Consider the following 16,498-nt stretch of genomic DNA (forward strand, 5'->3'; position numbering starts at 1 on the left):
AAAAAGTACTTTGGACCACTGAGCAACAGTCCAGTGCTGCTTCTCTGTAGCCCAGGTCAGGCGCTTCTGCCGCTGTTTCTGCTTCAAAAGTGGCTTGACCTGGGGAATGCGGCACCTGTAGCCCATTTCCTGCACATGCCTGTGCACGGTGGCTCTGGATGTTTCTACTCCATACTCAGGTCCCCCAAGGTCTGGAATCGGCCCTTCTCCACAATCTTCCTCAGGGTCCGGTCACCTCTTCTCGTTGTGCAGCGTTTTCTGCCACACTTTTTCCTTCCCACAGACTTCCCACTGGGGTGCCTTGATACAGCACTCTGGGAACAGCCTATTCGTTCAGAAATTTCTTTCTGTGTCTTACTCCTCTTGCTTGAGGGTGTCAATAGTGGCCTTCTGGACAGCAGTCAGGTCGGCAGTCTTACCCATGATTGGGGTTTTGAGTGATGAACCAGGCTGGGAGTTTTAAAGGCCTCAGGAATCTTTTGCAGGTGTTTAGAGTTAACTCATTGATTCAGATGATTAGGTTCATAGCTCGTTTAGAGACCCTTTTAATGATATGCTAATTTTATGAGATGGGAATTTTGGGTTTTCATGAGCTGTATGCCAAAATCATCTGTATTAAGACAATAAAAGACCTGAAATATTTCAGTTAGTGTGCAATGAATCTAAAATATATGAATGTTAAATTTTCATCATGACATTATGGAAAATAATTAACTTTATCACAATATGCTAATATTTTGAGAAGGACCTGCATATTTCGGTCTGTTAAGGGTTGTCCTGTGAATACCAGCCCAATAAGGCGATGGTATTATGACAAAATTGAAAGGGATGAGCCAAGCTCTGGCATTATTGAATAGCAAAACTCTGCACACACATGGAATGAATTTACACAATTTATTAAAATACAAGAATTTATTAACCAAAAAAAAAAAGTCAACTCAAAGTCAAACGTATTTCAATCAACAAACTCTTTACTATGCTAAAACAATCCAACTAACTACCGAGTAGAATTAAAAGAATAGGGAAGACTAATGAGCTATGTACAATATCAACAAGTTGATTAAAGATGATTAGAAATCATGACCAAAAGAGTGATGCAACATTACCATACAATGTTTATGTTTGAGAACCAAGGATTATCTTGAAGAATATGGAAATGAAGTTAGTCTTGGAACCAACTTAGGCAATAATCAGCAAACCTTTAGACAACCATTCACAATGCAAGAACTGATAAAATATTATTTTAATAAAATACTATTTTAAAGAATGATTTGCTGAATAAAACCAACCTTCTGGATGACCATTTCTCAACAGTGTTTAATTAGCTGCCTTTATTTATTAAAATAATATTGAAATAAGTATTATTAAGGAAATAGTAAGATAATATTTAACGAAATATTATTTTGAATAAGAACCAAATCTTTCTGGAGAAACTGGGCTTAATGGTGTTTACTTAGTTTTCAAGTTTAGTAAAATAATATTTAGGGAAATATTATTTCCTAGCTTGAAAACTAACAACCTTTTTGGGTAAATGATCCTTAGAAGCAAGCACATGTTCTTAGCGGTTAGTGGTTGGGGCTAACAAAATAAGCTTATAGCTTATCATCAGAATCAAACACATACCTTTAAAATACCATTAATAAAAGGGTTAAAATGCATAACCGCGGACAGCGGGTTATGGCCAATCTTCTGTGTTTAAAATCACCCTTTAAATAAAGTTTGTCTTAACTAAAAAACACAAACACAGAACACACAAACTGAGCACATGTGCTGAGCAGATAATCTGCTAGCACTAAGATGGCCGAGTTTCAACACAAACAAAACCAAACATCATAAAACGAAAAATGTTTAGATGATTTAATTCTAAACTACTTCTCTCTGCCCAAAATGCAACATCTTACGTGAACCGTGCTGAGGAAAAGTTGTCTGGGCCGACGAAGTTGAGAAAAGCTTCCACAGTCAACAAAGGGTTAACTGCAGCTAACCTCCGTAGCTGTGGGTTGGGGCGGCTCGTTCTGTCGGCCGGCCAAACTGCACATTACTGCTGTAACCACGGTGATGCGGTCCCGTTGTCCTTCCTTCAGACCGGGAAAACTGCTCCACTCGGCGTTGTAGAGACAGGGTCTCTGTTGGGAACTCTCTGGAACACAATTTGCTTCAGTAGACCTCAGAGAGAAACTCAAGCCACGCTTGTACCTTAATTACCCGTTCATGAATGAATACCAGATACACAAACAGCAGTTCATTCCTACTTAACTTAGTGCATATGATCACATGATCGTATGACAGTCTTGGATCCAGTTTGAAGAGTTACGTCTGTTTGCCTGCAAAGAGACATCCTCCATCCATCCTCTCCATCCAGGTCTGTTGGGGACCTACATGGAAGAGGTCAGTTTGTTGCAAAAGCGGGGTTTTTACTCGGACAGTGACGTCACAGGAAGTCCGCTGTTACCCCTTTTCCTGCCTGTGCTGGAAGTAGGTTAATGCGATTTATTTTGAAAGTTCCAGAAAAGTTCTTACTGGCCCATCATGTTGTACCCATGGCTGTGGTGCCAACATACAAACAGTGTGTAACATGATCCAACTGTTTTTTTCCAACTGTTTACAAAGAGAAAAGCTCAAATCACTCCAGCACTTCCACTGGCATCTAATCAGCAAGGACTTTAAACCAAAGGAATGACAATGTTCTAAAAGTAACTTTTTAAAAGCAGGTTTTGCCGAGCCTTCCCTTCAGTCTCCTGCTCCATCCTACCATCACTCGTGAACAAGACACAAAGATTCTTGAGCTCTTTTGCTTAAGGTAGAGTGACCCAAATCGGAAGGGGGCAAGCCACGTTTTTCCAGTTCAGAACCATAGCTTTGATTTGTCCGGGAAATGCATCGTATCACTGATAACCCCTGCAATGAAGACTGAGGCTTAAGGCTGCCCTGGACACCAGACAACATGCGGCTCTCTTGTAGAGGTCAGATTAATAATTTACACACTGTCAGAAGATCTCCAACGGACAGACAGAAACACATCATGACAACATCTCTGCAAACACGCTCCCTGAAAAGGTGACGATGAAGAACACAACACTCCTACAGACAGCTTAAGCCAGAAAACTACCAGCAGGTTTGATCAATTTAATATGCATTGTTTGTGTATTTAAAGATTTGCAGCCAACCACCACATGTGATAGATATGTTTTTCTGTACTAAAGCACCAGTAAATAAACTTTCTCCAAATAAATGTGGACTTTATGGATGTTTTCGGATTATTTAAAGGATTTGTTGAACAATGAAACAACATCTGCTTTTATAACTCAAGAAAGAACAAGTGATCTCTGATGAATTTTTATTCGAGCTCAAATGGTGCATTAAATTCTATCTTGAGATGCTTTTCATAGTTGGCTGAAACAGGTGAACGGTGTAAACAATAATAATTTTATTCACATTAAAACAAAGGAAAGTGAGACATGTCTGACTTTCAAAGACACAAAATACCATCTGTTCAACAATGTCAGCCCTGAAGGGAAGTAATGTTGGGATAGTGACAGTTTATAAATAACACTGAGCCACATGATGGGAGGAAAGTAAGCTGGATCATCAATGCAAATCCTATTCCCAATAAAACCTGTTCTTGTAGTTCTGCAGGCAGTTCAAGGGAGGACATGGACATCACACTGGGATTCTGTTATACAGTAATGGAGTCGATCATCACCTTGGGCATCCTCACCAAACTTGGCAGCCTCACTAAAAGAGCTCAGCAGAGAAGTGAAAAAGACCTACAATGCACTGCAAGTTGGAGCAGCAGCTGTCATAACGCTGATCAGTCTGGTAAATTTGGGCCTGAGGTTTTTATTTAGGAAAGTCCCAGCGAGCATCTAAAAATCAAACATAATCTGTTAAAACTAACCAAGCAGCACAGACGCACAAGCATATATGAGGACTGCTTTGAAAAACACTGGTTTTCACTGTGCTCAATGTTATTAAAGGCACAAGAGGGTGGAATACACATGTCCCTTATTGTACTGCCAAAATCTCACACAAAGTGTTTTAAAAATCTAAATTTAATTTGAGCACATGCAGCTTGTTTACCTTTTCAGCTACAAAAGTTCCAGACAGGTTTGGCATGAAATAAATTATGAATATGTTGAAAAGCACATAAAGGCAACTGTTAAGTATGTTAGAAGATCTGTTATGCTGTGGGCCTGTGTCTCTTGAAAAGGACCTGGAAACCATGTTAGCATCATGAACTCTGAAATACAAAAACATTTCACATTACATTCTGGCAGCCTCTGCCAGTAAACCAAAAGAGGGTCGTCATTGGGTATTCACAAGGATACTGGTCTACAAAATATCAGCCAAATCAACACAGAAATGGTTGCAGCATGAAAATTGACCTTTGTCAGTGACCATCCCAGTCCCCAGAACAAATTCCTATAAAAATCCTGTGGGCTGAGCTGAAAAGAAGAGACCATAAAGAACTTATGACTCTGGATGATCTAGTGAGATTTTGCAGAGATGAATGGTCAAAGATCCTTCTCTCTATATGTTCCAGCCTTGGGAAATGTGCTGTGCTGTTGGGAAAACTGGGTTGAAAATATTCCCAACAGCAGGGCTGCCAATAACTGATCCACCAGTGATTTTGTAAGCTATTCTGTCGTAATTGAACAAATGTCCTCCCATTCATGAAGGGATCTTTCCCAAGATTTTGTGTTTCTTGTAGCGTTGTGATGTATTTTTTGGGCATTTGGTTGATATTTTATCTCTCATTAAAATTATATAATTAAATAAAAAAATGAGACTGTTTATTTCATTTAGGTGACAAACCTACAGAGCACCATGTCATTGAATTATATTTCTAACGCAACTTTAAGCATCAAAATTGTTCACCTTGTGGCACATGTTATTCCCTGAATTTCACCACAGTGTGGGACAATAAACGCTATTTCTAGTCTACTATGTTCTTAGAGATGCACTGGTCAAGCCTTTATTGGATCATACAGAATTATGATTCCCTCTAAGGTCTGACCTCCAGATTACAATTGTGAACTATTCTCTTTAAAAACTTGTTCGTGTAAACCTTGCTTTAATTAAGCAATTAAACTAAACTAACTGACCTCCCCAAACAGGTTCTGTGAAGGAGATCGTGGTTTAGAGTCAAAAAGAAAAAGATAACAAGATTATTCATTTTACTCATCAAATCATCTATTCAAAACTTTTATCTGATATTTACTAAGTTCAAAATGAAGTACAGACTCAAAAGCCTTCTGAGAAAGTGTTCATCAGCGTTGATTCATTTATTAGACTAGAAAAAAAAACTCCTGATTTTACAACGTTTAAAAAAAAAAAAGACTGATTTCAATCACGGCTGACTCAACAAAACTTAAGAGTGAAGAAAGCAGAAATATAATTGCTATAGCAAGTTTTTATTTAAAATACTTGCTATAGTAGCAAGTATTTTTAATTAAAATGGGAAATGTTTTGGGTCATTTATGGTCTTTTATAAATAAGCTGTTCTATAATAAGCAAACAAATTTAGTTAAATCCAATATGAAGAAAATATAGATTTGACCATAAATATGCAGAGATTAAAAGGCTTGCTAAATAAAGCCTTTTAAATTAGATTTTAATTTCAATTACATAAGGAATCTCAGTGTTTTTTAATTTGATCAGATATGCAGGTTGAGACTTCAGGTGTGGCAATGTTCTCACATGCAAACTTGGTGCTAATTGAGTGTTTCTGTCTTTACAATGAGCTCAGCCTCCTCCTCTGTGTTTCCTCCACATTCAGTTCTCTATAGGACTCCGTCAGAGCTCACACAATGAAATAAAAAAATAATAAGATATCACACATATTCATGAGCTGATTCACATGCAAAGCCAGCCTATCCTCATCTAACAACCAGATGAAATTGAACAGCTAGTTGAGCCACTTTAAACTTCTGTAGGAACCATGAGCACCTTTACATCTCAGAGCGCTGTGATACAACAGGAGATAACTGATAAAGGAAAACCTGTTTCATTTGCATTTCACCGTTGCATTAGGTTTTTATTGTTGAATTAGGCACAGAGAGAGAAATGTTGTAGCTTTATTAATATTCCTATTGTCTAAAAGTTGTGTCCATCATCCCTCCACGAACCATTATTTATCCATTCATCTATCCATCCATCCATCCCTCCATCATCCATCTATCCACAAACCATTATTCATCCATCCATCCATCCATCCATCCACAAACCATTATTTATCCATTCATCTATCCATTCATCCCTCCATCATCCATCCATCCACAAACCATTATTCATCCATCCATCCATCCATGAACCATTATTTATCCATCCATCCATCCATCCATCATTATTTATCCATAAATCCATCCATCCATCCATCATTATTTATCCATCCATCCATCCATCCATCATTATTTATCCATCCATCCATCCATACATCCATCCATCATTATTTATCCATAAATCCATCCATCCATCCATCATTATTTACCCATCCATCCATCCATCCATCTATCCATCCACGATCTGTTTGTGTTCTTTACTAAAAAACATTGTAGGATCATGACTACAACTTCATTACAATAAACCTATTTGTGCATGAAAATCCAATCAACTTTAATGACCAAACATGGAAACTAGTGGAATCTGGCTCCAGGACACACTTTCAACATTTCCATCAACCATTTGGTGTGGCTTTACCAAACAGTGAAAATGCCGATCTCATACAAGCCACAGTTTTGCACAAAATTAATTCAGTTTGTCAGAATTAAACAGAGCAGCAGGAAAGCTCTTGAAATATGATGTGTTCCCCTGCAAATATGTGGAACTACCAAAACGTTGGACAAATCATCTCCAATTTGACTCCTATTAGTTTTCCATGTGTCATGTTTAACTTATTATCTGGGTTCTGTCTGGACCCCTCTCTCCTGTTCTGAATTACCAAAGGCAGGAACAGGGGTTATCCACACAGAATCAAGCTTTTGCCTAATTTCTACTGCAAACTAAATCCCTCAGCATCACCTGTCTAATTTATAAAAGCTGTTCATGGATGCTCATTGTAATGCCTACTAGCATGTCTGAATGCTAACAGAGTGTTTATAAATGGCAATTATACATGCTGCTTCGAGCAGAATCAATTAACACCAGCTGGGGGCATTAAAACACCAATCAGTGACTGTTCATACAAGTTGAAAACAATTAAAAATACAGCTTGGGCTGCACGATGGGATACTGTAGCCCCTCTTAGATTGAATCAAGGTCAGGGTCCTTTCTATGTTCACTTTACATGTTGTCCCTGCGCATCCATGGGTTTTCTCTGGGTAATGTGCTTTATTAGTTTTTCTGTTAAGTTTAATTTCTGAAGAGCATATAAAGACCTTTAGAATTTGATTTTGAAACCCCAAAGGGGTCCTGACTCAAACTTCTGGAACCTCTGATACAGACAACGGGCAGAACAAATGCAGCACTTTATCTGTTAAAACAGATAGAACTGGTCCTGTGTCAGGCACCATCAGCACATGGGACTGTAGCACATTCTTTAGTTCTTGATCTGAATCTGACCCAATAAGGTGAAGCCAACAGTAACTTCTGGAGAAACAACAGCCAGGAAAAGCTGGGTCTAGAAGCTTCAAAAGTATTGTTTTACATTCATATCAAGGTATAGCAAGGCTTTAAAAACTTATGTTTCCATCATGTAACTCCTGTGATGTAAAGTGCTTGAAATGAGATGCCAGAGTAAGTGACTGGAGAGACCAGGTGTATGGAGCATATAGTAACGATGGCAATTCGCTCACTACTGCTGGTCAACTGGCTGAAAAAAAAACAAAAAACAGGGATGCCAAACTTTTCTGTCATTCACATGAAAGACAAATTTAGTAACTTTGTATCTGTTACACTGTTTTCCATCTTGCCATGTGTGCTGATTTTAAAAAAACATTTTATGTGGGTTTAACTATGAGGAGAGATAAGGTGTTATGATTTGGGGTTGTTTGGTTTTTGGTTTTGGATTTTTTCTTATGTTTTTCACAGTTCAAGTTTTGAATCATGTTTCTGTTTATTTTCCTGGTCATGCTTTAGTTTTGTCATCTTGTTCTTGTTTTGTCAAGTTTGGTTTTCGGATCTGGTTATGCTTTTGCTTCATGTTTTTTCTAGTTTCTGTTAGTTTGTGTTCAAGAGTCTCTGTTTTGCTCCAGCCATGTTTTGTTCTGTTAATTCGGATCACCTGCACCTATTAATCTGTCTTCTTGTGTCACCTGCTCACACTCCATAAATACACACCTGTTCTGTCAATTATCGCAGAAACATTTTTCATGCTCAAGTCTTGTTTTCAGATCATGCCATGCCTGTCTCGCCTGCCCGTTTGTTGTTTTGTTCCTGCCTCCTGCTGTGAGTGAGTTTTTGTTTTTTATCATTAAATCCTTTTTCACTTACCATCACGCTGCCTGCTCGTCTGCATTCTGGGGTCCTATCTCGCAAACCATAACATAAAGAGACTTTGTGGAACATCAGGTGGAACATCAGGTGTATATTTTTCAAAATAGAATAGTCTTTATTGTCATTGTACTGGGGAGTACAACAAAATTGGGGGTGCTCGTGCTGAGCTACCATACACCACAGTAAAATAGCTTTAAAAAGGACAAGGATAAGAACAGCACAAGGGACAAAAAAAAAATAACAAGGCATTAAAAAGGTTTTGGAATTTTAACTGAAGGTTAAAACAGTGAGTTGCTCATATCAACCCATGCCAAGAAAAAAAGTATCCTTTTAAGGCTGTTCCAAACCAGCACTTCTCCCAATAGAAAAGACCTGTTGCCAGTCTCCTGCTCTGCAGAACGACGATTACTTCCACCAACTGGGACAATACCTCAGGCTTGGGTTCTTTGACTGGACCAGAACCAACAGGGTGAACTTAACAGTGATTCCTGGGGAAAACCTACACAGGGCAAGCGGAGATTAACTGCTTCCAGGTGACTGAATTAAAGAAAAATAAAGATACAGGCCTGTTCCAGTGAGTAAATAGGAAACACTGGAATCAAATGGAAATGCAATTCCTGCCTCAGAAATTAAATACTAAAACAGTAAGTTTTTAAATAAATATATAAGAAATCACCAATTATATGTTGGCACCTTGCCTAATTAATATATGTGGGTGGGGAAGACACCTCCAACCATTTTCTCACCATTTACAGATAAATCATTTATTTGAATGCCAAGTATAATATTGTTTGAGCAATGTTCAACCAGGAGACACACAATATTTGTTAGCATTAAATTTGCATTATTATGTGTAATTTAAATATTAATCTTTCTCTCTGATGATCCTCTCGCAGCTTTGTTGTCAGTTATTTTTGTTCTGTTTTATCTTTAAATATTTTCAGCAGATTAAGTTCGAAAAAGTATTCTGATTGCTTTAAAGGACAAAATAAAAATTGAGGCATATGTGAAATCTTGCCGTTTTTGATTCATCAACTCATTTTGGAAATATGATGCGATAAGGAGCAATGTTCTGATCCCTTCCTTTGCTTTAAAAAATATCTGATTAAATATGTAGTTTATGCATGTCCTCCTCATTCATATGCAGAAAAAGGTTCATTCAGATTTTGTATAAGTTCCTTTAAATGCAGCATGATTTGTGGTGCAACTGCTGAGCAAAGTTTAGAAGATCCAGAACCTGGGTTTATTCTGAGAGCCAACCTAAAAGCGCCTTATAATTTTCCCTTGTTTGGCCACTTTTTCCAGCTCTCCAAGTCAAAAATAGACAGTATTATTTTCACAGTGGCTTTGAACCCACCACAGACGGTAAAAGTCCCACATGTTGGACTTTGAGGAATTGTGCAATTTTCCCCTCCAAAAAATTTTGTGTTTTAACTTTTTTTTGTGGAGCTTAGCTCTTTGCTTGGAGTAAATACAGTGTTTTCAATCTACCACATAGGGTCATTAAATGAACTTCGGCATCTTCCTTTGCACTGATTATCTCTTATCTTGGGGTTTAACGCTACACAGATCGGTTTTACATCAACACATACATGAAATGGCACAAAACACACGCAGACATGTTGGGTCAGGTAGAGGGAGAACTAATACAACTGAGAAAATCAATTTTGAATGTAATTACTGTCAGAGCCAAAACATAACAGCAGGTTCCAATACGCCGAGGAAGAGCACCGCTCAGCAGTGCTTTTAGCATCCATCTAACCCATCCAAAACAAAAGTTGGTACATTTAGAAGATATACCACCCACGTGAAAATATTACATTTGTCTTTGCATCGGGTTGTTAGATCTTGCTGTGCAGCAAGCGCTGTGTGAGTTTAGCTCTTTCTTGCTTTTGGCAAACATCCCTGCATTAATTTTCCAGCAGCTGACACCTCAAGACCATAAACGGCAAAGAAATGGCAAAACCTCTCAGCACCTGTACACATCAGTTCACTCAATCAAGAAATCTAATTCATAATAAAGCATGAGAAGTAATCTAGCAACACCTGTAAACCTTTCAATCTTAGGGCAGGACATAATTTTTATGAAGTGTTTTTCTCTGCGATTACCACAACACAATTTAGAGTACTTCAGGTTGTTTGCTGATCAACAAGGATATGGTACCCAACTCCAACAAACACAGAGCTGCTAATGCACACTGAGCTAGACACCGATGCAAGAAAGAGCAGTGTCCATGCCCACTTCTAAAATTATCTCTTATTCACTCTGGCAATAATTCAGTTATTTCCTGAGAGGTGCCGTAGCCCTGCATTCTAATATATGTGGCTATAGCCTCAAAATTCAATCATCACCAAGCTGCGTGAGAAACAGGAAATCAATAAATGTAATTAAATTGCTCGGCCCTCAAAACAGAGAGATGCTGTCATTACCCCTTCAATACACCCTAGCTTTATCACATCTATCAAATAATAGGATCAATTTATTTGAATTTCTGCCCGTTGCAACAGGACAGGGCCGAGGCACAGATGTCTAATTATCTCCCTGTTGGTTCTTTTTCTCCTTTTTCTCCAAGGTGGAGCAAATTGCAGGGGAGTTGGAATATCTCGGCAGGATAATGAATCATATGGAAAAAATGAACACATCCAGTGTGCACCACTGTCTGCACAACAGTGCTGAAGAGGTAGATCCGCAGTTGGAGTGTGGAAGATGCCAAGACTTGTTGCTGATCTGAAAATATTCAATAATTACACAGCATCTTAAAATGTATTTTTGTTTTCATTGTTAAATTGTTAAATGATAATATACTTTAGCTACAAGTCGGAGTGTAGCATGGCAAAAGATCTCAAAATAATAAATTATCATTTTGTTCCATTTCTCCTTTGATTTAAAAATTGACAAGCCACCACATTATTGCCACCTGAGGCTGCGGTGAAAACTGTTCATATCTGAGGGGAGTGCTGTGGTTAAGCTGACCCAAAAGTAGTTTGAAGTTTAAGATGGCTCTTCAAACGCTGTACTTCCAGCTGTTGAGCTACCTGAGAAACAAAATGACTGATCTGCTATGCAGATATATTTTTAAAGCACCATTAACACAGAAGGCAACAAACGCAAAACAAAATACATAAAAAAATTCTAACCATATTCAGAGTTATAAAAAAATGTAGGAACTACATAAAAACAAACAGTAAGTCAGTCATTTTCTACCGCTTATTCCATAGTGGGTCGCGGGGGAGCTGGTTCCTAATTTCAGCAGTCTATGGGCAGGAGGTAGGAGGCAGGGGACAGCCTGAACAGGTCGCCAGTCCATTGTAGGGCAACACAGACACACAGGACAAACAACCATTGCTACACTCATTCCCACCTAATGGCAATGCAGATAGACCAATTAACCTAACAGGAATGTCTTTGGACTGTGAGAGGAAGCCAGACTACCCGGTGAGAACCCACGCATGCACGGGGAGAACATGTACCCCCAGCCAGGAATCGAACCCAGGACCTTCTTGCTGCAAGGCAACGTGCAGCCCTAAAATCAAACATTAAAATATAAATTTGAACCATGGGGTAAAGACATGAATTGATGAAATGATTTTTAAAATTAAAGTAAACATGCTGCAGACAGTAATGTTTTCATTCCTGATTTAAATGACCCAACAGCTTCAGCTGATTTCAGGCATTCATGGAAGTTGGGTCCAGAGCTAAGGAGCTGCCTCCCCATTCCGACTCCGTGTCTGTATGGTTAATTGCTAGTGACGCTTGACATGTCAGCATTAACATCAATATCAGCACATGTTAGTAATTTTTTAACAAATAGTTATGAGTCCATAACTAAGACTGGGCCAATATTAACCAATGTTTATTTTCATCTTGTTCTCATTTTTTTTGTTGTTTAGTCATCTTTAAAAAAGGAGAAATAATAATATGCAATGATTTCCTATCAGCCTGAAGGTATTTTTCCAGTGTTCCCTAAACGTCTGTGAACAGAGGCAGCTTTATGTCCTTCAAAGGCATAGGCCAGCTAGAACACCTTAGACTGGTGAAGAAAACAGACTGACTACCAACAAAAACATATTATTAGCTTGTCAGCACATCAGTTTACCAACTTCATCACTCAATTTAAGGCTGAAGATATTTGGACTTTAGTACAGAATGCCATCCAGAGTAGACAAAGTCTGCCTAGTGACCACAGACAAGATTTGGAGATGGAGGAGAAGCAGGTACACGTCACAATAAACCAGCTTAGAGAGAAAAAAATAGACCTAAGTAGGGTTTTCAAGATAATTGATATAATATATACTAGAAAAAAATTATTATTCAGAGATACTCATTTGTGTCAGAATCAGTATAAACTGACTCATTTACATTTTCCCGAATTGTTGCACTTCTTCCGCCAGCAGCGCTGCAATCACAGAGACATTCAGCCCCTCCTTGCAGCCTCATCTGACCAAAACAATGAGCTGCTGCTGGAAGTTTGAAACTCTGCTAGCTTGGCGAGTACGTCTAGAAAAAAAAACCATATATGGCTCTAAGGAGGCAAACATCAAAGGTTTTGTTCAGAGGTACTTTTAATAGGAGGCAGACACACAGGAAAAAACTAAATACTGGAGGAAGCAACATGCCAAGAGCACTAAAGCTATGACAATGATGTTTAAAGCATAATAAGGACAGTAAAGTTCCTGTATCTGCAACAGTGAAGTAGAAAACCTCCTGGACAACATAAGCTAATGTTTAAATATTAGCTTTACGGACACTGACAGCCCAATGACGGGTTCTGTTGGTCTAGGCTCTCCCATCCAGGTGAACTACCCAGGTGCGAAGTTCTGCACCACACAATATTCTCTTATAATCATGCAATGCTCTGTTCTACTGCGGTACAAATTAATGCAGAGAAGCGAGGAAACAAACCAGTGAGCCCGCTCCATTATTCCTAGTTTAGTTGTAAAGGCAATGGAGGCTTATGTGGCTAATAACAATACAGGTTATGGTGGAGCCCAACTGAAGCTTTCAAATTGGAGACAACAAAGTAGGAACCTATCCTGCTCCTGTAGTTGGTCACTCAAATTATTCAGGAAAATTAGCAGAAAGACAGAAATTGTACAGGGCAGCTGCTGAATACATTTGCGTGGACTAGAACCTCATTTACATTGTAAAAAATATGTTCTGTATGCACCAGATCCATGTTTGTTTTAAACAATGAAGGATCCTTTATTTGTCCCTTAGTACTAAAATGTATTTGTATCAACAGCAAAGTGACTGGCAAAGGGAAGCAAACAGTGGCCCATTAATAATAAGCCAATAATAAAATGAAACGATTGCATGACTGAATCAAAGGTACACACTTCCAAAAAGGATATTAACATTTATACTAAGCGTTATCTTGTGTGTTTTGCCAAACTGGTAAATGACACTTTTAAATTATGTATTTTTCTAAATGAGGGCCAAATTATTTCCTACTTATTGGTTTTGCTGTAATTAAGGAAGTTATAACATTGTCATATTGTAATTATATAGTTTTCTCTTAACTAAAAAGAATCCTGCGCCTTCAAAAAATTTTGCCGCGGTATCAAAAATGGCATTGAGTATATCGAGTTTGATATTTTAGCATCGTAACAGCCACAGATCTAATACGCAACTATGGGAGATAGCTGGAGTACCTGAAAAGAACCTGAAGAGAATCCACAAAAGCAGCAGGAGAACATGCTAAATTCTAGTAGAAAACCAGGTCCTGGTCGGGATTCAAACCCATGTATGAGTTCATAAGCTTGTTGCAGGTTAACGGCAAACGTGCTACCCTTTAAAAAAAGTGATAAACACAACAGCTTGCGGCAACTAGTGTTGCAACAAACCATAATGTATTAATTGAGTAAACACTTAGCAGCTATTTAACAGAAAAATTTGCAGCTTTGTGGTCTTTATGGTGACAGGCTAAATTAAAGTTTAATGAGAGGAAATTGAAATGGTTTTTTGCAATGTTAGACTGAAGTACATGTAACAAACAACTCATTCAAGAATTATGACATTAAAACCTGAGGCCAGAATAAACATAATTGTGCCCTTAATATCCACTAAATTCAATAAGTTCAAACTCTTTCACTCACCAGTGACCCCTGGGGGTCCTCAAACTCCACTTGAAACCCTGAGCTGCAGTGGAAGAAGAAGGGGTTGCAGTGGAGGGTCGAGGGAGGGCAGGGGAAGTGGGGAGGGAGGGGGAGGGGGGTGCGATGTCCCCGGTACTAAATAGCCATGGGAGCTCTGGGATTGGGTCCTATTGTGTACACTGAATGACCATTGAGTTGCCTTCAGTGAATGGCAAATTTCTTTTCAACCGCCCAAACTGAAAACTGCGACCAAACCAGTGTAGAGCCACAATAGCGGAGGATGTGCGCATAATGCAAAAATGCGCCATCAACTTCGCAACTGTAAGTAAGAGAAAATAACAGGGAGCGTTCTGATACATAGAGGCGGTAAATTGCCGTTAATCTGGACTGCGGGTAGGCTACATTAACAGTAAAATTCAAAAACTGCCGCATTAAAGGGGACTTCATTGTGCACAAAACAGAGAATGGCGCAAGCAAGAAAATTTAATCTTGCTGGAAATTATCAGTCTAAGTGTACATTTAACCAATTAAAATGTGGATTTTTGGCTGTTAAACCTGCCAGAAACAAAGCATCCCCGCTAAAAGAGACCCACTCTGTGACACACCATCCGTGGCGCGTCTCTGCGAGCCAGGAGGTAAAAACAGAACCGGGGGGGACTTCTTGGATAACAAAAAAAAAAAAAAAACAGGTTGTTTGGTTGAATTCGGGACTAACGCGTTCAGATAGTCTGTAAAGTCAGATAATATGCGGTGGTTTTATTTAAGGAATCACAGAAACGTCCCCCTGCAGTCCCAGCCAGCATCCTCTCACTAAAAACAACTCCGGATCTCAAACTGCACAAAACCCCAGCAGAGCCCATCCAAATTGCACGCAAAGCAGAAACTGAACAGAAAAAGAGGGGCAGATCTGGTTTGCGACTACTTTTTTGTAAAAATAATAAAAATGTGTCAGATATGAACGTCTGAATCCAACTAGACTAAATAAGTGCCCCCCTTTCAGTACTTTATACCAGATCTGCGCATAGACGACAGACATTTTTCCGCGTACAAAACTTTTTAGGTTGGTGGTGTTTGTGAATGAATGTAAAACCCCCAGCAGCAGCCTCCTGTTCCCTGTCCAGAGTCAGTGCTGCTGAAGGGGACAACCAGAGGATGCTGCTCTGCCTCCTCTCAGCAGATCTGCTCTAGGAAACAGCCTGGACTTAATCTCCACACAGCCTATTGTTAGAAAAAAACAATGCTCTCACCTGCACAGCCGGTGAACAGCAGTCCCCAAAGGATGTCCCTTATCTGAAGCATTGTAATGTCTCACAGATATTCTCCTTGAAGATCAAGCGCGGAGTTTCTGGATGAACAGAAACCAGGCTCTGGTTTTTTTTCCCAGAGACGTAAAATAACAGGAGGACGGGGTTTTGGTCCTTCTCGCTACCCGTGGTTGCGCCGCGGCACAGTGAGTGACAAGCAGTAGCAGCCGAAGCTCGCACCAACGCGCACACACAGGCACTGAGCGGATACCAGCCCGGATCACTCCGCCCGCCAGGATCCACCTCCCCCCTTCCTCCCCACACGCACAGAGGGGCGGGCTGAGCTGGGCTGAGCTGAGGCGGCTGCAGCATCCAAACAAGGCGCGCAGCGGCAGCAGATGGTCACCATTATGGCCTCTACAATTCCGATTAATAAGATTAGGAATGTGCAAAGTTCTGCAAGATGCTGCGACGTGTGGAGTGATTTAAACACAACGATTCAGAGCATTAGGTAAGAGATCTAAAAATCCATTCTTAGATCTGGACAGGAAGAATTTGGAAAAGAATAGTTCATAGGTGCGATGGACTGCAGAGACATGTCCAGGGTGTAGCCCGCCTCCCGCCCATACACCGTTGGACATTACGCACCAGCTTCCCCGCGACCCACTATGAAAGAAGCGGTATAGAGAATGACTGAGTTCATAGGTCAATGCCAGTGTTCATAC

General features: G+C 39.5%; 1 protein-coding gene across 21 annotated transcripts in view; it reads right to left on the bottom strand.

Annotated features, from left to right (window-relative positions):
- Window positions 1-16,049, bottom strand: part of ncam1a (neural cell adhesion molecule 1a) — a 365,229-nt gene extending 349,180 nt beyond the window's left edge. For 6 of the 21 annotated variants that reach the window (XM_047379205.1, XM_047379204.1, XM_047379209.1 and 3 more), the window contains exon 1: window positions 15,777-16,049. In XM_047379205.1, coding sequence (XP_047235161.1) covers window positions 15,777-15,828 — 52 coding nt within the window. In that variant the 5' untranslated portion in view covers window positions 15,829-16,049. The remainder of the gene's footprint in view (window positions 1-15,776) is intronic. The other 15 variants (XM_047379207.1, XM_047379206.1, XM_047379211.1 and 12 more) reach the window with 7 other exon arrangements.
- Window positions 16,050-16,498: the final 449 nt, after the last annotated feature.

Source organism: Girardinichthys multiradiatus, chromosome 11 (genome assembly GCF_021462225.1).
Source record: "Girardinichthys multiradiatus isolate DD_20200921_A chromosome 11, DD_fGirMul_XY1, whole genome shotgun sequence".
NCBI lineage: Eukaryota > Metazoa > Chordata > Actinopteri > Cyprinodontiformes > Goodeidae > Girardinichthys > Girardinichthys multiradiatus.